Below are 25,560 nucleotides of genomic sequence, written 5' to 3'. Positions count from 1 at the left end.
CCACTCTAATGGGTGTCAGACGGCAGAAGACCAAACAGGGGCTGGCAATCAATGCCCTGACCTCGCCCGTCAGCGTTCCGTCCCAATTTTCGTGCTCCTTTCCGCAGGCAATCATAACAACAGGATAGATGTACATGAGTGCCCTGGTGAGGACATAGATCTCTATGAGCTTACCAGAAAGTCTGCCAACGGTTACAGCAAGCCCATGCAACTTTTCGCTTTACATTTGTGTGAATAGCTTGGAAGAAGACGTATGTGATGATTGATTTTGATTCCTAGCTGTATATACATCTGTAATCAATCATTTTATTCGCTGATGGTATTTGGAATTTTCAAAGAAAAGAATAAACAAGAAAATACATGACAACGCTCTTGTATCATCACTCCATTAGAATTCACCCGGTCCCGGTCCAAAGTACTCGCCCTTGGCCAGCTTCATGTGAGGACAAGAGACGCCATCGTCGCAGCCGGAGCCGACAATGGCGTTTCCCCACCAGTTGAACTCGGTGCCGTGGTACGCCAGCGCAAAGAATTGAATCAGACCCGAGATGGCCATGCCTGCGGAGAAGGCAGCGGACAGAACAAAATTGTACTGCAAAAAAAGGCCAAAGTCAGCATAGGGTTCTTACGATTAGTGATTGATTGATAGATTGAACGCAACATACCTTGGACCAGAAGCCGAGGAAGCGCTTGCGGACAAAGAGCCAAGAAAAGGCAGCGACGGGGACGGCGGGCCACATCTGGGAGATGTTGTATGGTGCCCAGGACAGACCACCGTTCATCATAACAACGGGGTGGATGTTGCGGACAAAGGCGCTCTTGGGCCACTTCTTACCGGCCAGCCAGAAGAGCAGCACAATGACAACGCCAAGAGGGAAGCCGAGGAGGGTGATGGAGTAGGTACCACCAACACCCCAGAGACGCTTGGGGCCGACGGTGCCCCAAAGAACGGCGGCAGTGAAGAAGGTGTTGATGCCAGGGCAGAAGAAGCGGAAAGGAGCGTCGGGGGTGCAGACGTCCTTCAGGTGGACCTGGAACTGGACGATGCCAATGTAGACAAACGTGGTAACCAGACTGGGAACCATTTGCGCAAAGAAAGTGAAGCGTGGGGCAATCTTGACGTAATGAGCCAACTTCAAGTCGTTGCTGAAAGCCAAGGCATGGGCACAGGTGACATAACCATACGACTTGAAGAAGCACATGGCCAGAGCGTTGCCCTCGACAAAAGAACCACCGATGAATTCGGCGAGGACGTTGAGGGTAACTTCAACACCAGTCATTGCGTAGACGATACCAACGGGAACAACAAAAATGAGACACATGATGACACCATAGAACACAACGGCAACAGAGGTGTAGGTGGGGTAGACAGCAATGGCGGTGCAGCCGACAGCAACGGCGAAGATGAGGGTCAAGAAGTACCACCATTCAGGGACTTCCTTGTACGCCTTCATCAGGCGGTTGTGGACATCGAGAACACGGCCCTCCTCGACCTCCTTCTTCTTGGACGGGCGGAAGCTGTTGATGAGGTCACGGAAACCCATCATGATCTCGGTGCGGTGGAAGAGAGCGGCATAGGTAACGATGGCGCTGTAAACCGCAAAGAAGATCATGTACACCACCGTGTTTGCGGACGAGAGGTAAGGCGGGGAGTAGGCCTTGTACTTTTCGATATCCATGATACCGCGTTCGTCGAGGATGCTAGAGACGTTGTAGCGCTTGCCAAAGCGATCGTACGGCTTGTTGGCGTTGACGGGCAGATAAGCACCGCCCCAAACGTTGCTGTAGTACATGGCAGCAATGATGGGCAGGGTAATGGCCATGCCGGCAAAGTTGTTTGCGATACTGAAGAACGGCAGCATCAGAGGATCCCACAGATACGTGACAATGTTCCAGTCAAAGGTGGGCAGGGGGTTGAGACCGAGGCCGCTGAAACCGCCCGTGATGACGGCCAGCTTGGCATTGTCGGGCGCGATCCACACCATCCACGAGAAGTAGGCCAGGCCCTGGAAGATGAAGTTGGGGAACCAGAACCACACAAACATGGCGGTAAAGGCGATGCCGAAGAACTTGAGACGGCTCATACTCCAAAAGGTCCGGAACGGACCGGCCACGGCAGGGTTCGTATCCGAGTGGAAGGCCGAGTTGAGAGCGATGGTGACGAGCGACTGCGGCCAGACGCAGTACGAGGGGTAGACGAGGAACCGACGGCAGATACCCGCCAGGCTATAACCGATAAAGTTGGTCGACAGGGCAATGAGGATCTGGTAGCCGAAGCTTAGCGCCCAGCTCTGGTTGAAGAAGTGCGGCAGGTACTGAATCCAGATGATGTAATTTGTGTAGGGAGAGGACTTGGAGATGGAGGCCATGATGGTGATGAGCATGTGCTCCTTCCTGTTGAAGGGGCCCGGGTTGAGGCTGTGGCGGACACCAAAGAGGGTGATGCCAACGTCTGGGAGGACCTTCTCGAACAGCTTGCCCACGGGGTAGGCGAGCAGCTGGGGCACGTTTGCGGTGACGGCGATGGCGGGCTGGCGAATCTCGAAGAAGCCGTTGATGAAGGCGACGGCCACGGAGAAGAAGATGCCGATGATCCAGGCGCGGATGGTCGAGCACGGCATGTCCGGGTCGTCGTGGTTGTTGACGACGGCGCGCACCTCGGCGTACGGCGAGTTGTTGGTGATGAGCGCCGCCTCAATCTTCATCTCGGCAATGAGCTGCTCGTGCTTCTCGGGGTTCTCAAACACATCCTCATTTTCTGAGAGCACAGAGCGAGACGAAAAAAGGGGTCAGCCGGGGGATGCGCTTATGGAAACTTGGGATGTGGCAGGAAAGTGGCTTACGAAGAAACTCTTCCATTCGCTCTAGAATGGTTTGAGGAAAGTTGGGATCACGATGGTGGAGCTTGTACACTTGGTTCATGAGCTGTAAAGTAGAGTTAGTTGAGACTGATACAATGCTTGGTATTATCGTCCTCGGATGTACTTACATGGCGCGTGCCCTCAAGAGTAAAGGTGGCAGCGAGCTCCTTGGCCTCGAGTAAATCGTCCTCTGTGACATTGAGGTCGTGCTCGGCGCGCTCATCATCGGCAGCGGCAACAGCAGCGTCGACGTGAATGGTCTCGTGCAAGCCCTTTGAAGATGCTCTTAGCTTTTGTGTTTTTGGGTGTTTTTGGCAACTAGTGCGATAACACAATTTGCGCTTACCTCTTTCTCGTTGAGGATACCGCCACTGGGCTCATGATGAGCCGCCGCGACGTCGCCGCGCTTCTCGGCATAGTCGGCCATGCTCAATAACAAGCCAATACAAGATGGTAGAGACTTGCGGCGGAATTGACCCAAAGCGAATAATATAAATGCTTTGTGTCAAGGACCGTTTGACGAAGCGGGGAGCTTGGGCTCTTTATGCTTGGCTGCAAGTCTGGGCCTGGCCGTGCGAGGCTCACCCATTCCTATCGTACTAGCCTCGAGGAAAGGGGGGGGGGGGTGAGGGTGGCGCCGAGAAGAACAGTTGGAGTGAAATCACACAATGAGAGATACAGGAATCCTATTGCCACATGGTAATAGCAAATAGCAACCACGACAGTGGCGTTTCCTGGGGTATCCGCCCCCTTGGTTGACCTTCTCTAACGGGACAAGGTTGCTCTGTACACATATCACCATTTCTTCCCTCTCCCCCACGCAGCTGATGGACGCATTTGGGATCCAATGCCGACCTATTAGGCCCCGTGCTCAGGATGACCGCGGATCCCAGAAGCAGCATTAGCTCGCAACTGGGGTCTTGTCGGAGTCGTTAGCGCCTCGTTCCCTGGTCAATTTAGGCTTGGCAGATAAGGTGTCTACTAGCCTATACGTTTGGCAATCATGCTTCTTTTCTCGAGGTGGCGACCACCCAGCAAAGTTGCGCGAGTGGCGCATTTGGTAGACTAGGCCCGGGCTAGTTGCAGGAACTTTTGCAGCAATCAGCCAACTGTAGCGTCAAATAGCTGCTTGAACGGCTTTGAAAAGTGTCCAAACCCTTCAGCTGCTCGCTAGAAGGAATGCAGCAGGTCGCTCCCTGTTGCCGCCCCGTATAGACTTGTCTCAGCCCCACGACAGAGGTCTCGCCCTACTGCTACCCGAGCCAGGATAATGAAGCAACTGGCAAGTTTGGCAACTAGTGAATGCGACGCTTGTCAGCTGAGGCGGTCCAGCTCGACTCTCTGTCGTCTTTTTCTGACAAAAGTACCACCACGGGCACAGTTCCCCTTTTGCTATCTTGTCGAGGTTTCGTGGCTGGCCCGCCCCCGCCCGCCCCCCAGAGTCAATCTCTCTCGCCTCTGGTATCCGCTTACTCGCCTTCAACTTGGGCAACTTTCGTTGCAAGAAGAGATGTTGTCAACTTTGAGGACAAAGGAAAACAATAAGAAATCGAGTTCGCCTTGGCCCCGGGTTTAACAGGATTTGAAGTTGCGTCTTGGATGTGACTGGCTTGCATTCTGCCGGCTTGGCTATTTGCATGGCGATTTGGCGCTGTGTGCTTGGCCAGATCTGACGCCGCTGCCACTTGCTCGGCAAGCCACCACTTGGCCGAACCCCTTGGGAAAAGAGTGTGCGTTCTGGGCCGCGCCCTCTTGGCCAGAGAGCCAGGAACTTTTGTCGTGGTGTGGGCGACGAAATGGCGCCAGAGCGATGGCGTTATAACGTCTCCGCACACGCGCTACTTAGCGGTGACGCTTTCCACAAATCGCGGCCGTCGTCCGGTGGATTTGGAACTCTCCAGTGAACTGCATTATATTGGTAACCAAGCCTGTTGGGCACATGTCTGGGCAGGCAAGAATCGCCGTGGTAAAAGGCAGTCATTGTTGCAACATGGACGCTGGTCATCTCCGGACGCTACGTGCTATAGTACGAACCAGAAACCAGAACGACACAAGGAAGAAGATGGAGCTGCAATTTTGCCCGAGTAGAACCTCAAACCAGGAATCCGTACATCTTTGAAATATCACTCTCGGATTAGAAGCGCCCGCACCTGTCGACCTACACAGAAAAAAACTGCGGCCGTGTAGCTTTACTCTATCGGAGCACAGTCGTATCTGCGTAACCGAGCAATCTGGCATTCTGCATCCAAGATATCCCGTCCCGTGAAATCCATCTTTTACGACCAGAACATTTCGGCTCTTGCCAAGTCCTGCACGTTTCCGAGCGATCCGCCACCACACTCTTCCGATATTGCGTGCGCTGTCGGTGCAGCTGAGGCAGTGTGGCAGCATCAGGCGAAATGCAGCTGGGAACTTGAGGCCTGCATGCACCGCCTTATTACTCTTCCCGAAATGTGTTTCATAATCTTTACTGGTTGCTGTTGTAAAGCAGCTCGGAGAACGGTAGCTTGGCCGACTTTCCCGAACAACGCGACTTACGATTCTGTCCATGGAGCCTTGGCAACGTGTTGAATATCAAAAAGGATATGCAAGTCGTCTAGCGTGATGAAGCAAAAGTTCTTTTGCCAGCGCGAGGCTGGAGGGCTGGCATCGCTGCTTGGCGCGCCGCACGCCATAGGCTGGAGTGTAATCATGCGACTTGGCAGTGGGATTTAGCTCATCCTCGTCCGACGTCCATATCCGTGCCAAGGCCTCCTTCTGACGGGACAAGTCCCTCCGCCTCCGAAAGTCCCAGAGAAGACATGTCCGTATAAACGAGCACCGGCCGAGACGGTTTGTTCCCACCGTTCTTGACTCCCTGTTGTGCTCGCGAGAACCCCTTCAGAGGTGGGGCCCCGATTACGCCCAGTTGATTCTCTCGAGCTGCTACGAGGTTCAGGCTGGGGAGGCGCGAATCAAAAGTTCCTGTTGAAGAGACTGGGTATGCGTTCTTTGAAACGAAGAAAATACTGTCCCACTGGTTATTGTTTCCAGCGGGGCAGCGGGGAGGAGCTCATCGCGTCGCGCGGGAAACATCTATAGGAGGCATTGGTTATTCCGACTTGATGACTACCGGTAGTTTCATAGTCGTGAAGTATCTGGCATCGTTGCAGCTCATCTCTAACTCGCCTCGCACGCACCTACTCACTTGGGATGGCTTCCCCAGTGAGCTATCTATGTGGACCTAGCCGGGCAGCGATGTCTGGGGTAATATGTCCCACCTTCTTTTAATTTGCGGAGAGATGTGGTTTGCATTTTATTACGTACAAGAAAAGAAGAATTCCCTATCGACATCAGCCTCGATGGAGAAGTTTTAACGGCCAAGTCAGACCAGCAGCCTTGCCGGTTGGATCCGACTGCAACATGACAAATGGAAAAGCTGATGGGCAAAAGAATGGTGCGCGAGTTTGCCTTCTAGCCTCGACATTTTTCAGATTTTCCATCTCTTATATTCTGAATCATGTCATTTAATTTCTCCTCTTTTGTCACTGCCGTGCTGAAGTCGTGTGACCTTTTAAATGGTGACTGTACCTGCTCAATTTTGCCAGCGCCTGGGACCTTGTCGGTGCGAGGGGACCATCACCAAAGCCGTTGCTGTGGTAGAAGTATACTGCCGTGGTTCTATATGCTTCAAGTTTGCTGTGAATTTTGCAGTGACTGAACAGGATGTTATCTCCACTGGGCTGAAGACTTTCCACTACCTAGTGGTCTAGACGTCGAGAAGGTGGCTCGTATGAACTGAACATCTTTTAAGAACACTCTGGCGTTTGTAGCGCAATGGGAGTTCGTTATTAGCTCATGTAAGCTATATGTACCGGCGGAAAACAAGTAAGCAACACGTTCTGAAATTGTCCAAGATGGCTTCACTAGAAACCAGTAAAAGTCTCTGTAAGCCGTTGCATGGACCTGGTACGATCATCTGATTTGCGCTCGATGATATTCTTCTAGTTAGGATGGAGAAGAAAGGCACAGAGTCTTAGATGTACGCCATTTCAAAGTTCTCTTGAAGGAAAACCAAAAGTAATCTTTCAAAATACGATAACAAAAGACTGGTATCAAGGCCACTCAATCAATGTCTTAAAGCCAAAGGAACCCAAACTATGTCACTATACCATAACCACTACAGAATACCTGACGACACTATCTTGGCAGCCAGGTCACTACGCTACTATAATTTCCTTTCACGTCTGATACACTCCATAAACTACGCCTGCCTAGACACCGTTACTGAATTGGCACTGAAGCTAGCGCGGGGTTTATAGATATTCGACTAGCTATAAGAAGTCAAATTCAAGATGAATAAAACTGGTCATGTTTTAGTACTCATCGACAAGTGTATTGCTTCGGTGAATACCAGGAAAGCACAATGCGATGCCCTTCCACATAGTTGTGGAAGGCTGGCTTGTGCTGCGGGCACTGCAAAGAGTGGAGGAAATTTGTACTTGGACTTGTAGCATCAAGTAGATTGATGGGGACGGAGAGTAGATTGCGCGTCGTCAGGATGAGCTTCGTGAGCAGCTACCATTGGAGAACGAAAGGGAGGAAAAGGGGACCTGAGCTCTCTCACGATGACTTGCCGCGGGGTCATGTGGCAAAATGAATGTATCAAAGCTACACATTGAGCTACCGAATGAAAGTCGACGAAGTAAGACAGGTGCGGATGACATTTTTTGGTGAGCGTGCAATGAAATCGTAGGAAACATTAGAAATCGATACTTAAGGTAGACGAATGTGGCCTGCGCAGTCGACTGGTTGTTAGGGGTGTGCTTCAGGTCCCGAAGGCAAAGGAGACACTCCTGAGGTGATGGGTAGGTATCGCTACCAGAATTAGCATGGACAGGCCTTGATCCTCTCATCACTCTCTTCACGAGACAATTGATAAAGCTTCTTCTCCAGCGTTCATCAACCAAGAACAGATGCCCGGTTCGCGGCCATACCTACTTAGTAACAATTGTAGCTGCCCGTCATGCACGTGAAGCGGCGTGGGCGGTGAAAGATTCTGCCGCCTCGAGCTGTATCAAGGTTAGCGGGTATGTACCGCGTGCCTTGGACGGCATCGATTGATAGCATACGTGTACTGACCAACGCCGAACACCACCCTGTCGCCACCACTACCATAATTCAAAAAGTGCCCTTCTTCAAGAAGCCGCTATTATATGGATGCTCGATTTTAAGCTTGTACCCGTTCCGGAGCTGATTGCGGGGCCGGAGGAAACATGACGGCACAGCTCCTCGCTACCGAACTAGCTAATCTCATTCAAGAGAGCAAGCGCAAGCACAATGATTTGCGACAGGTACTGGCTTTTCTGTAGAACGTATCAGCTTGAATCATATATACTGATTACATCACTACACAGGCTGCTGAAAAGTCTCTGGAAGACTTGAAGCAACTTGGTCCCGTGTCTGAGAGTGCCATTTCTGACCGTGAGCCATCCCTTGGCTCCTTTGTCGCGCGCCTACTAATAACACCCGTCCTCCCGTACCAGAGCTATCGCAAAAGACTAATTTCGTCAACCCATTCATTATCGCCTGCGGCACCAAAAATGCAAAGTTCACCAGCATTGCCATCGTGTGCCTGCAGAGGCTCATTGTCGCTAGTGCGCTGCCACGGTCCAAGCTCAACCAGGTTCTCGAGGCCTTGATGCAAGCCTCTTCCGCCGCTCTGGATGTCCAACTCAAAATCCTGCAAGCTTTGCCATCGCTTCTTCAAAACTACGCCATAGAGTTGCAAGGCGAGTTGCTTGTTACCACGCTCAACATCTGCTTCATCTTGCAGAGCAGCAAAAATGCAATTGTCAACAACACGTCCGCCGCTACACTGCAGCAACTTGTGGTTGCTGTCTTTGACAAGGTTGTGACGGAAGATAGTACGTCACTCTAAGAATCTGACATATCAAGCCCACTGACATCAGTAGAAAATGCTTCCAATGAACCCTTTGTCGGAGAGGCAGCTACTGCCGATGGTAAAGTCGAATTGCGTGCTGCAGCTCTCGATGCATACAGAGTGAGTGATATGGCTTCCCTCGAGACAAGATTTCGTGTTGACCTCGGATAGATATTCAATGACTTATGTCTTCTTACTGAGAACCAAAGACCAGAGTATATGCGTTTTACCGGCCTTCACCAAACCTTTGGTCTGGAACTGATCGAATCTGTCATCACCAACCACGGAAACTTATTGGCCACGCATCCCGAACAGGTGCAAGTTCTAAGAGTGCGTGTTATGCCTCTTATTGTGAGCGCGCTCAAGGGAAAACCTACATTTTCGACCTCAGTCAGACTGGTCCGCATATTGTATACCTTGCTGCGCCGTCACATTAGCCTCCTGCCGGCAGAGTGTGGTGAAGCGCTTGATATCTTGACACAATTGATGGATCATGACTCGCTTGTATGGAAGAGAGCTTTATGCATGGAAGTTTTTCGTGGACTCTTCGCCGAACACGCGCTGATACGCGAAATCTATGCCCTGTACGACGCCAAGAAGGGGCAAAAAGACGTCTTCAAGACACTTGTTGCCGTCTTTGTTCGGTTAGGCACCGAGAAACCCGCCGTCATCGGGCTTAGTCACCAGTCTACAATTCCAGCGTCTGATAATCGTGACAGCCAGGATGCCTCAGATCAGGCCGTTTTGGAAGCCAGTGGTGTCGGCGGCATCATGGGCGGCACATCCAGCGCAGAATCATCGCATGTTGGCATTAGTTCAAAATGGAGTACCGTTCGTATTCCTTGTATCGACCAACTGGATAAAACCGAACCGCCTCCTATACCCGAAACATATGTATACAGCTTGATTTTGGCATGCATCTCGTCTCTCTCGGATGGCCTCGCCAAGTTCATCCTTCCACTGACAGTCTCCAATGACAGTAAGGGCCGCCGCAAAGTATCCCCGCAAGAATCGACCAGAGACTCGCCGCAACAGCTGGAAGCTGAGAGCTCAAAGATTCGAACTAGGCCTGAGCGATCGTCGTCATTTAAGAAAAACCCGATCCCTGTCAACCCACTCACACTCGAAAGTCATCCCTTGCACTCAGAAGTGATAATATGTTCGTCCATAGTGGATGAGTGTTGGCCGGCCATCCTGGCCACATGCTCCAACTTCCTCTATGCTTCGCTAGATTCAGAGTACTATCATGGGCTAGTCCGAGCTTTTCAACGCTTTGCTCATGTTGCCGGCTTACTTCAGCTTTCAACCCCAAGAGACGCCTTTCTGACAACACTTGGAAAGTCAGCCGTGCCACCGAATGTACTGACGGCCTGTCTCAGCGCCGGGCAATCAAGGCCTACTATATCTGGCACTGTCCCTGAGAGTCCCGCATCCACAATCTTGAGTAACGCCAGAGGGCTCTTGAGTGTCGAGACGCTTCAGACCCAGTCAGTGGAAAATAAACGTCAGCCAACTGCAGATGTAAGCAGCGCATCCTTGAATACTCGAAATCTACTCTGCCTACGTGCTCTTTTGAATCTTGGTATTGCTCTCGGCCCGACTCTCGGCACATCATGGAGCATCATCCTCGAAACCTTGCAACAGGCTGACCTCGTTCTATTCTCTACGAGCAAAGGTTCGATCAGATCGCCATCTGTCAGCAGGTCATCTGAACAGGGGGGTGAGAATGAACACAACTCGTTGATGGCAAACTTCAGTAACGAAGTTCGCTCCGTCGAAACTGCTGCATCCAGACTGTTTGAGAGTACAATTGACTTTCCCGACGAACAGTTTGTGCAAGTCATTCAAGCCATTTGCGGCTTGCTGACTGTACAGCTCTCGTCAGAGAGCACCCCAACGCAGCCGCAAGAAAAAGTGCCATTCAAACCCGGCCAGGGTCAGCACAGGCGCGTGCTCAGCTTTTCCAGCCAAGCAGCTACGGACACCAACCAAGAACTCTTATTTGCTTTAGCCAAGCTCGGTGAAATTGCATCCATCAATTCGGACAGGTTGCTGACAAGCGATCCGGATAAATCCGGCTGGGAGTTGCTTGTTACACAGCTGAGTGCCACTCTGAATTCAAACACGATGAGCGCGCCGATTCGCACCAGGGCTGCAGAAGTTTTGGCAAGGTTTATGCTTGAGTCTGGTAGTATAGCAGCCAACCTTGTAGAAGATTTACGGGGCCCGATTCAGTTGCGTCTTCTTGTTGGATTGCGTGATGCACTAACAGCCCTACAAAATAACAAACGAGAGGACTCTGTGGCCGGTAACGCGACGGACTTGGAGATTCATCGCGTGATACTCGAAGGACTTCGCCAAATCCTCGAGAATTATGGTGAAAGTTTGGTGGAAGGGTGGGATGTTGCTTTTGAAATCATCGGCAGTGTGTTTGTGGCCAGCCAAACGATCCCAGAGGATGGGAGAGACCCAAACAGACAAATAGGGACCCGATCATCAAAGCTCGTTCGCTCTGCATTCGGGTCGCTGCAGCTCATCTGCTCTGACTTCTTGGCCTCGCTTCCTAACAGCTGCTTCTTGATTCTTGTCGATGCGCTGTACAGTTTCAGCTCGCAAAACGACGACTTGAATATTGCTTTGACGGTATGATGGGCTCTTATAAGGACTTGTAGCGTAACGCTAACTGGGATTTAGACTGTCACGTTTTTCTGGATATTATCCGACTTCCTCTCTGGTCGCTCGGAGTCGCTAGAAATTACAGAAAAGCTGATGAAAGCTGTGGGTTCTACCAGCTTAGGAAGACTTGCTGAAAACAGCGCGGATACGAATTCTTCGGCAGCCCTCTGGCTTGTATTGCTACAGCGTCTTACAGCTGTTAGCTCTGATACTAGACTAGAGCTTCGCAACAGTGCCATACAGACGTTGCTTCGCATATTTGACGCTTATGGAGACCGCCTCACGGCTGAGGCGTGGTCTATGTGCATCAGATCGGTTCTGTTCAGACTCCTGACATCGCTCCAAGATGAATTACAATCCGCGAACGATGATGGGACCTCCGATACCCGCCATGAATGGCACGATACTTCAGTTGTCGTGCTCAATGGCATATCCACACTTTTAGCAAACTACCTTGATGTTCTCACAGCCCATTCGTCTTTTAACGATCTGTGGAAGGAGCTCTTGAGACACTTTGCACAGCTGCTCGACTTCAAGGTTCTCGCCATTAATACTGCAACCTTTAAGGCACTTGCCCATATCCTACTGCAAGCGAACGAAGACCAGAAAGCGAAACTCAACGAAAATGCTGTTGACCTGGCTTGGGAGTTGTGGGCGCGAGGCATACCAGCTGTCAAGACAAGTGAAGCAAGGGAGGAAGACAATCAAGGATGCCTGCTTGCATATGTAGGGTGTTTGGCAGAAATTTATCAGCTGGTTCAAAACAGACTTACTGTGAAGAGAGTTGAAAAGATTTTGACTCTGCTTCATGCAGCAGCTCAGGAGGCTTCATTTGGCTCCTTTGCATCAGATCTGGACAACTTGACACAACTTCAATCCAAGATCATGGAAACGGTCAACATGATACGAACCGATGTGGATGGGGTACCGTCCGCGATGTTGTCGCACGGCTCAAAACTTGCCACACTTGCGTTCGAACAAGACCTGAGTCTGGAGAAAAAGTCAAAGCGGACGTTTGTCGCACTATCGAGAGCAAGTATTACCTTTCTAGAATCTGTGGCATTGAAACATGCGGCGGATGAGGATATTTACGTTAGTGGGTCGTTGGCGACGACCCTTGAAGCGCTCTGCAAACCGATTGCGTTGAAGTACAGCTTCCCACTGACAACCAGAGCGGTCCAGCCGTGGAGAGTCGCAACATCGTCCTCGCTGTCCATCTTGGCGGCTACTTTACCACAGCTGAAGGGCCTCAACGTCTCCAAAGAGATTGCCCAGCACGTTTGGTTCAGTGTTGCAAGCCTTGGTGACGCAATTCTGAGTGCTGACTGCGAAAGTGCCGTGACCGAGGCTAATTTTGCTGCCGACGAAGATTTTGACATTGATTCTTTTAAACAATTGCGAGCTTTGATAATACCTGATCTCGGTGCAGAAGATGTTCCCGAGATGGCCAGGAAATCTCTTGCCTCTAGCTTGTTCAAGACATCCATAATTCATGCACCCACGGATACGGATTACGAAATCATCAACGGAGAAAGCGAAAACGGATTGTCTGCGTTGTATGCGACACGCACAGGCAGAACTGTATTTGTACCCCCAACACGCCGAACTAAGCTTGCTTATGTCACGTTCGAAGAGCTCTTTGCGCTGGTTACCGAAGAGGAGGCTGACGGCCCCCCCAAATCGAAGCCAAAGAAGAAGGGGAGAGCAAAGGAAGATGACTCTCCAATACCCATGAAAGCCCGCATCGCTTCTTCGGTGGCGCCGTTTTTCATTCTACGGTGCGCTCTAACTTTGCGGGCGTATGTGGCTGACCAGCCGCTGCGAGGCAAAATGCCACAGCCCTTGAGTCAGAAACACGAACTCCTGTGGACACTGCAAAAGCTAGTTGAGCTGCAGAGTGAGTCTGAAGCTATTCCCGCCCTCAAGGGGGCGCAAAGCAAGAGTAGAAAGCATCTACTGCGACTCTATCCGCTCCTAGTCAAGGGACTGGTAGCAGGAGGCGATGAAAAGGTGATGGAACTGCTAAGGGAGGCCTTGGATGTAATAGGAGGAGAATTAGGCATTGCTTAGCATGGAACGTTGAAGAGACGAGGTATATTAGACCATCATGACATATCACTAGAAACTTGTCTTATCGCAAAACTATTTGCGTGGGCAAATGGCAAGGCAATCAGTATGATTCTCTTGGTGTGAGACTTGTGTGAATCAGCGCCCTCCGCGACAGGCGACTCAGTTATGGGTGAGTACTTGTGTTGATAGCTTAGGCTACTGAGTGACCCGACAGTAATCGCGACACGATGCCTCTGCCAAAGAAGACTTGGTAGTTATAGTATCTAGAATTGTTGAAGCATAACAATGAACACTGGGATCGCTGCCAGACCTCTCGACTATTCCCCTTTGCTCGAACGACTCGACGATGGCCAGAAGGGGGTGAGTGCATGAGATTGGGCTTTTTGGCGATATCTCTAACAGCTTGGGCTAATTTGGGGTCGGCAGAGTGTTTTCCATCAACTCTCCTTTGCCTTCCTGACAAATTCTCAAGGGTGCCATTCCCACAAACGCCGCACTGCAACCCAACCCATGCCGCATTGACGAAGCTATCCACTGAGATAGCTGTCTTGCAAGGATCAACACTGCAAGGAAGAGGCATAACAGACGTGAAGGTTTGACCATACGGGTTCCGAGTAGACATGCACACCTGTTGCTTTACTGAGTAGGCGACGACGCTGTTTTGTTTGCTTGCCTTGACTGGCTGTTGTTGACAAGGCTGTGTCCACTTCAGCCGCACCGCGCGTGCAGGACACCAGGACTGGGTGACTCTGTTTGTCCATCACGGGCATACCGCAGATATAGACGAGCGGGGGGGACAGTTAAAGTTAGTGTCTACTTGCGCTAGCGAAGTAATTGGCTGGTTTCCGACATGGAGCCTGATGAATGTAGATGGTGTCTGATCACGCTGTCCGCTCGTAGGGGTCCCAGGACGGGAACAAGGTTTTCATGCAATGGAAGCTACCACGGTGGTGAACGGGAACGGGGGTAAGTCGTTCTCCGTGAGATTTCATTTGCTGAACCCTCGACGCCCCCTTTTTTTGTCTTCGAGGGTCGTTTATACTATTATAGCGCACGAAATGTATTGCGGCGACGGGTTGTGGTATTGCCAAGGGAAGCGGATAGCAGCATGGGCCGTTTGCGATTATATATATAACTACTCAGCTGGCAGCCTTTGCTTCTCTCGCCGAGCATCTTGTCTGGTTTTTTTTCTTTCTGCATGCGTGAGAGCCCCAGCAAACTGTCTATGGACAAGCGCTTCAGGTACACAAGGTGATCATGAGAAGTCCCATATCAGCATCCGCGGCGATGTTCGCTCTCGGCGCAATGGCCGCGGGCCAGCCAGAGGTGACTCTGCCCGCCGGCACCATATCGGGTGGCTACTGCGCCGATACGGGTGTCAAGCTCTTCCAGGGTATCCCGTACGCGAAGCCTCCCGTGAAAGAGCTGCGATTTATGCCACCGCAGCCTCTGGAGGGCGGCTTCCCGGGCGGCCGCCTCAATGCGACGACGCCGCCGTCGGCCTGCATCCAGTTTGACGACTCTGGCAGCGGAGCACCTCCGTCCGAGGACTGGTATGTACAAGTTGATATCCGGAACTGAGGGAGGAGGAGGAAGAAGAAGAAGAAGAAGAAGAAGAGATTGCTGTGAGAGGGATAGAAATCTCAGAAAAAGCGTCGATTCGCTGACGAAAAGGGCCTCAGTCTCTATCTCGACGTCTACGTCCCCGCCGCGCCCAACGGGAACGGCAAGCCCTGGCCGGTCAAGGTCTACTCGTACGGCGGGGCCAACGTCTTTGGCGACCTCGCCTACGGCATGTACGACGCCTGCCACCTCGCGACCGACGCCGTCGTCGTGACGTTCAACTACCGCCTCGGCCCGCTGGGCTTCCTGGGCCTCGCCGCCGCCGGCATCCGGGGCAACATGGCGCTGCAGGACCACGTCGCGGCGCTCGAGTGGGTGCGGGCCGGCATCGCCGCCTTTGGGGGCGATCCGCGCGCGGTGGTGCTCTTTGGCCAGAGCGCCGGCGCGGACAATGCCTTTGTCGTCTCGGCGCTGCCGCGGGCCCCGGCGCTCCTCGACGGCGCGGTGCTCCAGTCGGGCGGCGGCTCGGAGGTGCTGACGCTCGAGGAGGCGCAGAGGATCGCCGCCAGCTACGTGGGCGTTTTGGGCTGCGCGACGAATGATGTAAGTGCCTGCTAACTTGGCATCCGAGGGGGGGGGGGGGGGGGGAGAAAGCGGAAGGAAGTCCATTGCTCGTGTTATCTTCTTTTCACTAATCATTTCGAAGCTCAAATGCCTTCAAGGCAAGTCTGCGCAGGAACTGGTCGAAGCGTATCCAAAGACGCCTGTTTTCCAGAAAAATAGCCTCTTGAGGCAGCTTTACGGGGTGCAATGGCCCAACACTACCAGCATCGCCCTTGCAATCGTTGATGGCGAGTTCATCAAGGAGCAGCCTCTCGAGACTGGCGCCTTGGTTCCGATTCTGGCTGGATCCAGTATGTGTCCCTACCCTGCTACCAGTCTCTTTCCTGTGCACGGTTGACCAAGTCCCTTTTCCTTGCCACAGCCGAGGGAGAGTCCAGCTTCTTCATCTACCCATACTACCAAGCCATCGGTGCCGCCGACAAGCTGACGGAGCAAAACTACACCGACTACGTCAGCCTATGGGGTCCCTTTGCCGGGGCCATCCGCGAGCGGTACCCCTTTTCGCACTTTGCCACGCCCGAGTGGACCGAGTCCGAGGCCGTCCTCCGGGGCATGTACCACCTCTCGACCGTCGTGGCCTTTACCTGCCCCGCGCAGAAGGCGCTCGAGGCCGCGCGCCGCAACGGCGTGCCGGCCTACGCCTACCGCTTCGGCCTCAGGCCGACGTGCCCGTGGATCCAGGTCGGCGACGTCGCGGTCCCCGGCCCGGACAGTCGCCGTCTCTCGGGCCCGATGCACACGGCGGAGGTGCCGTTCGTCTTTGCCAACATGGACCGCCAGCCGTTCGGCCGAGGCACCTGCAACTACACGGCCAGGGAGAAGAGCGTCAGCAGGATGATGGTCAGGGCGTGGACGTCCATGGCGCAAAAGGGCAGCCCGTCGTCGTGCGCGCAGGAGTGGCCAGGGTACGACGTCTGCGAGCGCCAGGGCGTGTACGTGGGCGACGACGGCACGCCGGTTGAGCGGATCGATTTTGACGAGTGCGATTTCTGGAACCCAATCTGGGAGCAGATTGGCGGCTACAAGATGCCGGCCAAGAACTGTTGATCCTATGGTGAACGTGTGAATAGCGAATGTAAATGCGAAATGCTTGAAAAAGCTCTGCGACACACCTGGGTATATATAATATGTCTTGGTCCAAGGAGTAGCAACAACAATGTAGCAACAAATAATGCTTGACCGTAAAGAAGAGACAATCTTCAAATAAGAGTATATAGGGAATCATTTTGTGCCCCCCTCCCCCCCCCCCCCCCCCCCCCCCCCCCCTTTTTTTTTCTCGGTCTGGTGAACAGAATTTTGTTCACAATTTGCATCGTTGCACAGTCTGTCGACTTACACGGCTTTGCCCACTGTTAGCCGCTGCGTCACCGACGTGGGGTCAATCATCGCGGGGCATCAACCCCCCCGCCAAAAAAAAAGAAAAAAAAAAAAACTCGGCCACTCGAGGGCAACAGCTTGCATCCATCCAACAACCATCTCCGCAGCAAGCCGCACATACGCACGAGCGGCGCAAGACGGCCACCATGGGCAAATCGTCCAAGGACAAGCGCGATGCCTACTACCGCCTAGCCAAGGAGCAAGGCTGGCGAGCCCGCAGCGCATTCAAGCTGCTGCAGCTCGATGAGGGTGCGGCCCCTTCCTCCTCTCCATCCATTCCACGATACCCCTCTCCCTCTCTCCCAGCCAGTGGATGTGTATTCCAACTTTTGCTAACAATATTTCCTTGTCTCCGTGACGCTGCAGAATTCGACCTCTTCGCCAACGTCTCCCGCGTCGTCGACCTGTGCGCCGCGCCAGGTTCCTGGTCGCAGGTCCTCTCGCGCGTGCTCATCAAGGGTGAGAAGTTTGGCCGCGCCGCGTGGCAGGACCGCGAGGCCCGTCTACGGCAGCAGATGCTCGGCGTGCTGCCGCCCACCGGCGACGGCGGCGACGACGACGGCGACGACGAAAGCAACAGCCAGAGCGCACCGCAGGACGAGCTCGCCCGGAACCTCGCCGCGCAGCACGCCGCCTCCCGGCGGCGCGACAAGGTCAAGATTGTGTCGATTGATCTGCAGCCCATCTCGCCGCTGGCGGGCATCACGACGCTGCGGGCCGACATCACGCACCCGGCGACGGTGCCGCTCCTGCTGTCGGCGCTGGACCCCGAGGACAACAACGACGACGACAACGACAACGGCGCAAAGGGAAAGGCGACCAACCTCGTGGACCTGGTGCTCAGCGACGGCGCGCCCGACGTGACGGGCCTGCACGACCTCGACATCTACGTGCAGTCGCAGCTGCTGTTCGCGGCGCTCAACCTGGCGCTGTGCGTGCTCCGGCCCGGCGGCAAGTTCGTGGCCAAGATTTTCCGCGGGCGCAACGTCGACGTGCTGTACGCGCAGCTCAAGCTCTTCTTCGCCAAGGTTGTCGTGGCCAAGCCGCGCAGCAGCCGGGCCAGCAGCGTCGAGGCCTTTGTCGTGTGCGTCGACTTCCGGCCGCCGCCCGGGTTCCGCGCGAGCCTCGAGGCCCCGCTGGGTGTCGGGGACCGGCTCGACGCCATGGTCGAGGCCCGCCGGCGGCAGCTGCCCGCGGTGGCGGCGACCACGATGCAGGACGCGGCGCGCGGCACCTGGGACGTCGTGGCGGGCGGCGACGGCGGTTCCGGGCACGGATCGCCGAGCCACGACGTGGTGGAGGAGAGGCCGGCATACGACGACGTGGAAGAGACAGACACTATGGGGACGGCGACTACGGACCCGAGTAAGAGGTGGATTGCTCCCTTTATTGCGTGCGGCGACCTGTCCGCTTTTGACTCGGACGCTTCCTACACGCTGCCCGAGGACTATGTCTCCCTGGACCCGGTGCAGCCGCCGATTGCGCCGCCGTATAAGCGAGCGATTGAGATGCGGGCTGCCCTGTCCAAGGGCCGCTAAATAAATGAAAGAAAGACCAAAACGAAAAAAAAGAGAGGCTTTGCTGCCATATAATATAGAGAAAAGAAAAAGACCCCAACATAATACTCAGAATTATACCTCTGCTAGCCAATCTTGGTTTCGTTTTCCAACTTGGCAGAGGGTGTTTTGAAATCGAGAGCGAATCTTTGATACAAAACAAGATGAAAAAAGAAACACGCAAAAACTTGTAACGTTCGAGTCTCTTTCCGCCGAGTCTAGCAAGACCGATGGAGGCGCAGGCCAACAAAGGTGGTAAACCAAGAGAACAAAAAGAGAAAATGAAAATAAAGGGCATATGTGCTTGCTCAAGACTGGATTCTCGCGGTACACTACCATATTCGAGAATCAGGATTGATGGGGTTACAGGCTACTATTTTGCGTAGCCAGACGTGGATAGAAGAGCCTGCGAGATGAAGACGGTTTGATGTAAAGGGAAAGGGCGGACATGAGCTCGTGAAATTGCCGTAGGCGGAAACGATTTCGTCAATGAATCATTCCTCGGGGTTGGGGTGATGGTCCTTAGTGGTCCTCGGGAACGTCTTTGACGCCGTTGCCGGGCATCTCGAGGACAACGAGACCAGCCGAAGGGCCTTCGTCGAAGCCGAGGGCGCCGAGCTCACGCTGGTACATGCGGGCGGCGGCCGAGTCGTGGGTCATGAGGACGAGGCCACGCAGGTTGGGCCAGCCGTCGACGACTTCTTTGAGAGCGCGCATCATCCAAGAGGCGAGACCACGGCGCTGGTAGTCCTCTAGGATGAAGACGTCGGTAAGGTAGGCAAAGGTGACGTAGTCGGTGACGACGCGGCAGAGACCGGCGAGTTTGCAGTCGGGGCCGGAAGTCTCACGGGGAAGACCACCATTGCCTGATGAGAGTGGAGGGGAAACAGGTTAGACCGGGGACTTTTTGAGGATACAAGAGACAACAAAACGCAAAGTAGAGGGGCACAAAAACAAAAACAGAAAAAAAAAAAAGGACACGACTTACTCTTCATCTCCGCGGCCGTATCGGGGACAGAGTAAATGGCCAGTGTCATGCAGTTGGAGAGCATCTTGCGCATCTGGTCAATGTCTAGGGGGTCGTTCCACCACATGAGGTCCGTGTCAAAGACTTGATTGACGACGAAGGGATCGAGAAAGGTCTTGTCGGTGGTGAGGAAGAAGCCGTCGCGAGCCCAGTAGCGGGCAGGGCCCTCCTGCTGGAGGGGAGTTGACTTGGCCGGGCCAGGCTCAGTGTGGGAAGATGCTGCGTCTGCGGACATTGTGAGGATGGAGATGTTTGGGTGTGTGTGTGTGTGTGTGTGAAGAGTGTGAGAGTGTGAGAGCAAGAGAGACTGTGTGTTGGTGTACCCTCGAGAGCGTGTGTGTTGTGTGTATGCAAGCTATCTGTTGTCTGAGAAGGACGAGATGCCAAGTATGAATTGGGAATTTCTGTCGACAAGTGGTCAAAGAGAACGGCAAACAAGGAGGGTAGTAGGTTTGGTGTAGAAAAGGTAAATGGTGGTTGGATGGATGGAGGTGAGGAAGGCGTGTACTTGTACTAAGCTGGTGGGCGGTACCTTGGCCGGGGTACACAGACTTATTATGGGAAACCGTGGAGCGACCAACTTGGGGGGGGGGGGGGGATGGGTATGGATGGGTGGTGGCCCCGCTGACCTGTAAGAGAGCGGATCAATTAGCCCCATCCCAAAACAGTTTCTGGAGATGCAGCCGGGTGAATTCATGTACTTGTCTATTTTGAAACTAGGACGTGTTGTGTTTGGGGTCGGTTAGTAACGGGCGGTGGTGGGTGGGCTCGTGGTCGAGAGGAATGGACGAGGAGAGGCCGCGGTGGGCGGGGTGGGAAGGGACTCGTGGTCCTGATCGTTGGCCAGCGTAGGATAGCCATTGGTTGGGGGAAAAGGAGAAGAGGGATGCCAAGTTGGTGCAAAAATGACGAGGGGGTTTATACAGAAAGATATGGGAACGAGGCTCGGCGGCGAACCAAGGTGGGTGACGGAGGAGGAGCAGGAGCAGGAAGCAGGAGGAAGAGGAGAGGCAAGTGTAGGGAATTACGATGGATCTGGGCGCAACAGCTGGGGGCTGTATGTAATACATACATACATCTAATAACTACCCATCTATTTGTTCTACCTACCTACCTCATACGTACATGGAACCGTCTTTCCCCTCGCCCCCGGTGGCCGGACCGCGGAGGCGCCGTTGGTGTGTACGAGTCCGGGCGCGCGCACTGTGAATGATTGTGAATTTGCGCCTCGCATGTACAGCATCAGGCCAATTTTTCCCTTTCAGTTTCTTTCTTTCTTTCTTTTTCCTTTTTCTTTTTTTGCAATCCGCAAGCCGGAACATTGCCCAAATTCTCCTTTGCCTCTTGATTAACACATGCCAAATCCATTTTTATCTCTTTCCCATCCTGACCCTTTTCAATTGAGCGCGTCTTCCCTTCTACAACGAGGGAGGCACGGCCACTACTCCGGCACAGTCTCCGTCATCGGACGCACTGTGTAGGTACCTACTACTACTCCGGCGCCACCTTTCACGCCGACGGACGGACTTGGCTCTCGGGCGCGCGCGCGCCACTGTGAACCACCACCACCACCAAAGCATCACCATCAATTCGTCGCTTGAGGGCAACTCACTGCCAACGACAAGGAAATCCTCGACCAACCCAATCCTCCCAACAACCATTGCCTTATTCCGCTGAATGGCGCTTGTTTTCGGCGCTTGGAATCTTAAAGTGAATGCGAAACTCGGTTGCCAAAGATAGGCTACTTTTGGTCCATTTCTATGGTACAGTTTTCTGGTTCGGCCTTAGGGGTGTCATACCGCCTTCTGATGGTGGGCAATTGTTTTTTTTTTCGTCTTGTCATGGATCATGACTGAATGACCTTGGTGTTTTTTTTTTTTTTTTGGTCGTTCCCGCCTACTTCTCCACACTGACGATGGTGGGGCCAGAGGGAGGTTCTACTGATAGTTTTTTTTTTTCTTGGTCCTCAGCTAACGAGGCTGGCTGTGCTTTTGCTTCTCCAGCCAGACCCGGGGCCCTCCATCCCCTCAATCACACTTCCCCACTGAGACAACAATACAAGTTGTTGCAGTCATCAGTGAAGAAAAACATATCAACAAAAATTGTTGGTAATTGTATAAAACGCCAAGATTGTAGGCCAAAAGTGCCAGTATACCCTGGACATACCACATCACTGGATAGACACTACCAACTGCTCTAACCGCGCGACAAGCATCTCCCCTCTTCTTTCCTTCTCCCCCGGAAACCGGCCACATCTCAGATGTGAACCAGATCCTGGGTCATCTTGTCAAGTCACACACACACACACACACACACATACGGGCCCGGGTCGAGGCTACCGGTCATTGATGCATGAGTAATTACGAGGCACGCAAGCACACACACACACACACAAGTCAACAACAGGCAAAACCACCCGCAGCTACCCGTACCCTGTGCGTCAGTGGCAGCGCCAGGCGACGCTTTGTGCTGACCTGCATGAACACTTTTTCTCTCTCTCTCTCTCTCTCCCGCATTCCTTCCCCGTTCCCAAAAACCCGGGCGCACCGCCTTATGCCAAAAGTAGCAGTAGAGGTGAGAACAAGAAAAAAGGCCCCAAGACCTTGTTATCACGCGGACTAGGGGCCAATGTTGGCAACCACCACACCTCGCGCACAACGCCGGAGCCCCCCTCTCAAGCCAGCTACGTATCCCTCTCGCGATGCTCTGCCTGTCTGGCTGCTGCTGCCGCCGCTGCTGCTTCCTCTTTTTTTTTTTCTGTCTTGTTTTGTTGACGGCTGGCCCGGAATCAACCTGGTTGGCTGACATGCCACATACGGCCACGACCACATGACCACAGCTCGCCACGGCGACTACTTTTTTTTTCTCGTCACATTTTTCTTTTCTTTTCTTTTTTTTTTTAAAATTCTAGTCTCCGTCATCGGAGAGTCTCAAGTGACATATGCATGCGCGTGCAGAAGCCGCAGAAAGTACTCGGGCGCAATGAGACGGGTCCAATGCCCCCGTGCTGCGATGAGCGGCGCATGCACGCAACTCAATATATTAACATTTGTGTAACCTCTATATAAATCGTTTCTCGCCCGGAAAATTGTACGGAAGAGCATGTAAATGCCAGAAGCCATGCGTAATTTGGCAAGGGCGCACGATGTGCTGGTAGCCTCCCATCCCAGCATGGTTGTCGCCATCGTGTACGGAAACAGCATCGCGACACAAACATCACAACAGAACAGTGTCTCAACAGGTAAAAAAAAACTGTATTTCCATCCAAAATAGGCTGTGGAGCCGTCTAAACCAATCATATAACCATTCGACATGACCGCACGCCGGCGGTCGTCCCCCGCTGCGATCTCTCTGTCTATATATTCAACATGAACTCCCCTTCTAAATGAACGCATACAAGGACAAGACATCCCTGGAAAATAAAAATTCTATATCATCGCCGAGGCAGCGTTTTCAACAACAGAAATGAAAAACACGAAATCAAAGTCAAGAAAGGATGATACGAAGACTACGCGTCTAGCTTGAGTCCGCTGAATCGCACATCCGCCGCTGCAAGAAGAGAGTAAAAATCGCAAACAAGGTCAGGACAAGACTACCCATCTGCAACGCGCACCTCGCCCCCCTTCACTGTTGTAGCTTCATTATGTTATGTTGTGTTTCTTTTTTCTTTTTTTTTTCCCCCAACGTTACATCCAGCTCCGAGGTGTAGTTGTTGAAAGGGCAACGTCGCTGAATTGTAACCGCTGTTGAATGGCAAGAGTGAATAGTTGCGAGGGATAAATAAAAAGACAAATATAGGAAAAAAAAGAGAAAACCCTAACTGCAAGGTTAGTAGCTGTCGTATGTGCTCCAACCGCACCGACACATACCATCAACTCCGAATTCGAAGAAACAAAAAGAGTTTATTCAAAAAGGGTTTAGACGGGAGCGTTGTTGAACAGATACGATACGGACTCGCCGTTGTGAGTTCGGCGGATAGCCTACAAAGATTAGCAGGAACCTCCAAATTTCGAAATGAAACAGCGTACCTCGGCAAGAGTACCAGAAACGTCAATAACCTTGAGCTTCGGACAGCGCTCAGCCTTGTCTCCGACTGCAAAGCATGTTAGATTATAGCGCATTTTAGCTCGGCGGTGTTTCAGCCACTTACGAGGAACAGCTATGACTGGTTAGCGTGTATCTATGCATATCTCAATCCAATGTAGACTTACTGTTGGTCACAACAACTCCAGAAAGGCAAGACTGGTTGATGATCTCGATGGCCTTGCCGCTCAGGATGCCGTGGGTAACAATGGCGTAGACCTCCTTGGCGCCGTGCTCGTTGAGAGTGGCAGCAGCCTTGGCAAGCTACACGATGTGTTAGTGAATGCTGCCATCACATCGCCACTTGTGATGAAAATACGTACAGTTCCGCAGGTATCCGCCATGTCGTCGACGAGAATGGCCGTCTTGTCCTGGACGTCACCGACGAGGACCATGCGGCCGACGACGTTGGGGCGCGGACGTTCCTTGTGGATTAAGGCAAAGGCCGTGTTCAGACGGTCAGCAATCGACGTGGCGCGCTTGGCGCCGCCAGCGTCGGGCGACACAATGACGCAGTTGTCGACACGCAGGTTCTCGCGGATCCAACGCAGCACCGAGGGCTCGGCGTACAGGTTATCCACGGGGACGTTGAAGAAGCCCTGGATCTGCGAGGCGTGAAGGTCCATGGTGATGACGTGGTTCTGCAAAGACGCCCACGCGAGGGTTAGCCGTCCGACATCCTACACGGGGACGATGAGGCGCAGAGGGCAGAAACTTACGCAGCCAGACACCTGCAGCATGTTGGCAATCAGCTTGGCGCTGATGGGCGCGCGCGACTTGTCCTTCTTGTCCTGGCGCGCGTAGGGAAAGTTGGGGATGACGGCCGTGATGCGGCGCGCCGAGGCGGTACGGCAGGCGTGAATCATGATGAGGAGCTCCATAAGCCCGTCATTGACGTCTCCGGGGGCCGTAGACTGCAGGATGAAAACATCTTCGTCTCGCACCGACTCACCAATGGAAACACTAGTTTCTTGGTTGGAGTAGTTGAGACTCATGGTGTTGGCAATTTCAATGCCAAGGCTGCAAGATGTAGCATATTAGCCATCTAGTCCCATTCGTATGATGAGTAGCATGTGCGTAAAATGTGTGCGGTCCTCCTTGACGGACGAAGAGGCCGATAGAGCGACATGTGCTTGCTCGCGGCCAAGGGCCATCAAGACGCGGTCGGGTGCATCAAGATGACGGAAAGACGTACCGTTCGGCCACCTTGGCACTGAGCTCCGGATGGGAGGTGCCTGAAATAAGCTTAATCTCGTTGGCCATTTGATCCAGCATGATATCGGCGTGGCTTTTGAGATGGCTGTGGTCTTTCTCTTTCCTCGGTATGGCGGGGCAGGGATTTTTTTTTTTCTCACGTCACGGCTCGGTAACGCAACCGGAATGAGACGGTATGCTAATGCAGCCAGGCAACGAAAGCTAGGGCTCTATTGGCCGGAATAAGCAGGCTCGGTATGCGAATAAGCAGATGCAACCTTGCTAAGCCCTGTGAGATTGGAATTGATGAGTGTGAGGATGCGTGGCGATGGTATATATCCAAAAGAGCGCGCGGGTAAACGAGTCAGAGTTTTGCCATCGAATGCGGGCGGCGGATCCAAGCAGTGCGTCCCAAGACAAGCAGCGCCCGCATCGGCACTGCAGCGACATTACAGCAAGGCCAGTGGCTTGCGGCCAGGTTTCCAGTGGCGGGTTAGCAGCGGCTTCAGTGGCTCACCACCCAGCTTAGCCAGGTACCTAGACACCGCTGTAGGGTCACGTGCCTACGCTGATACAGTTGCCTGCACCTTGTGACGGTCGTGGTGG

The 25,560-nt window shown here is 53.1% G+C and overlaps 6 protein-coding genes across 6 annotated transcripts; 3 read left to right on the top strand and 3 right to left on the bottom strand.

Annotated features, from left to right (window-relative positions):
• Window positions 1-388: 388 nt before the first annotated feature.
• V2A60_006772 (uncharacterized protein) lies at window positions 389-3,288 on the bottom strand (the record flags this gene model as incomplete). Its single annotated transcript, XM_083258064.1, has 5 exons — window positions 389-592; window positions 666-2,758; window positions 2,844-2,925; window positions 2,990-3,133; window positions 3,208-3,288. The coding sequence occupies 5 exons, from the start codon at window positions 3,286-3,288 to the stop codon at window positions 389-391; spliced, it is 2,604 nt and encodes an 867-aa protein (XP_083114190.1).
• A 4,828-nt stretch (window positions 3,289-8,116) lies between these two features.
• V2A60_006771 (FtsJ-like methyltransferase-domain-containing protein) lies at window positions 8,117-13,530 on the top strand (the record flags this gene model as incomplete). Its single annotated transcript, XM_083258063.1, has 6 exons — window positions 8,117-8,194; window positions 8,258-8,324; window positions 8,387-8,767; window positions 8,816-8,904; window positions 8,956-11,427; window positions 11,479-13,530. The coding sequence occupies 6 exons, from the start codon at window positions 8,117-8,119 to the stop codon at window positions 13,528-13,530; spliced, it is 5,139 nt and encodes a 1,712-aa protein (XP_083114189.1).
• A 1,305-nt stretch (window positions 13,531-14,835) lies between these two features.
• Window positions 14,836-16,764, top strand: V2A60_006770 (carboxylesterase/lipase family protein; the record flags this gene model as incomplete). The annotated part of the gene is made up of 4 exons (XM_083258062.1): window positions 14,836-15,083; window positions 15,213-15,696; window positions 15,800-16,007; window positions 16,079-16,764. 4 exons carry the CDS (start codon window positions 14,836-14,838, stop codon window positions 16,762-16,764), a joined length of 1,626 nt encoding a protein of 541 aa, XP_083114188.1.
• A 476-nt stretch (window positions 16,765-17,240) lies between these two features.
• Window positions 17,241-18,632, top strand: V2A60_006769 (uncharacterized protein; the record flags this gene model as incomplete). The annotated part of the gene is made up of 2 exons (XM_083258061.1): window positions 17,241-17,343; window positions 17,461-18,632. The coding sequence occupies 2 exons, from the start codon at window positions 17,241-17,243 to the stop codon at window positions 18,630-18,632; spliced, it is 1,275 nt and encodes a 424-aa protein (XP_083114187.1).
• A 540-nt stretch (window positions 18,633-19,172) lies between these two features.
• Window positions 19,173-19,912, bottom strand: V2A60_006768 (putative GNAT family N-acetyltransferase; the record flags this gene model as incomplete). Its single annotated transcript, XM_083258060.1, has 2 exons — window positions 19,173-19,516; window positions 19,639-19,912. The coding sequence occupies 2 exons, from the start codon at window positions 19,910-19,912 to the stop codon at window positions 19,173-19,175; spliced, it is 618 nt and encodes a 205-aa protein (XP_083114186.1).
• A 3,682-nt stretch (window positions 19,913-23,594) lies between these two features.
• V2A60_006767 (phosphoribosyltransferase-like protein) lies at window positions 23,595-25,035 on the bottom strand (the record flags this gene model as incomplete). The annotated part of the gene is made up of 7 exons (XM_083258059.1): window positions 23,595-23,657; window positions 23,706-23,770; window positions 23,828-23,836; window positions 23,889-24,024; window positions 24,084-24,401; window positions 24,480-24,780; window positions 24,956-25,035. 7 exons carry the CDS (start codon window positions 25,033-25,035, stop codon window positions 23,595-23,597), a joined length of 972 nt encoding a protein of 323 aa, XP_083114185.1.
• Between the last annotated feature and the right edge of the window lie 525 nt (window positions 25,036-25,560).

The sequence above is a fragment of the Cordyceps javanica genome, chromosome 4, assembly GCF_051103115.1.
Source record: "Cordyceps javanica chromosome 4, complete sequence".
In the NCBI taxonomy this organism is placed as follows: domain Eukaryota; kingdom Fungi; phylum Ascomycota; class Sordariomycetes; order Hypocreales; family Cordycipitaceae; genus Cordyceps; species Cordyceps javanica.
The sequence above is the reverse complement of the archived record's forward strand: the minus strand, read 5'-3'. Positions and strand labels throughout refer to the sequence as shown.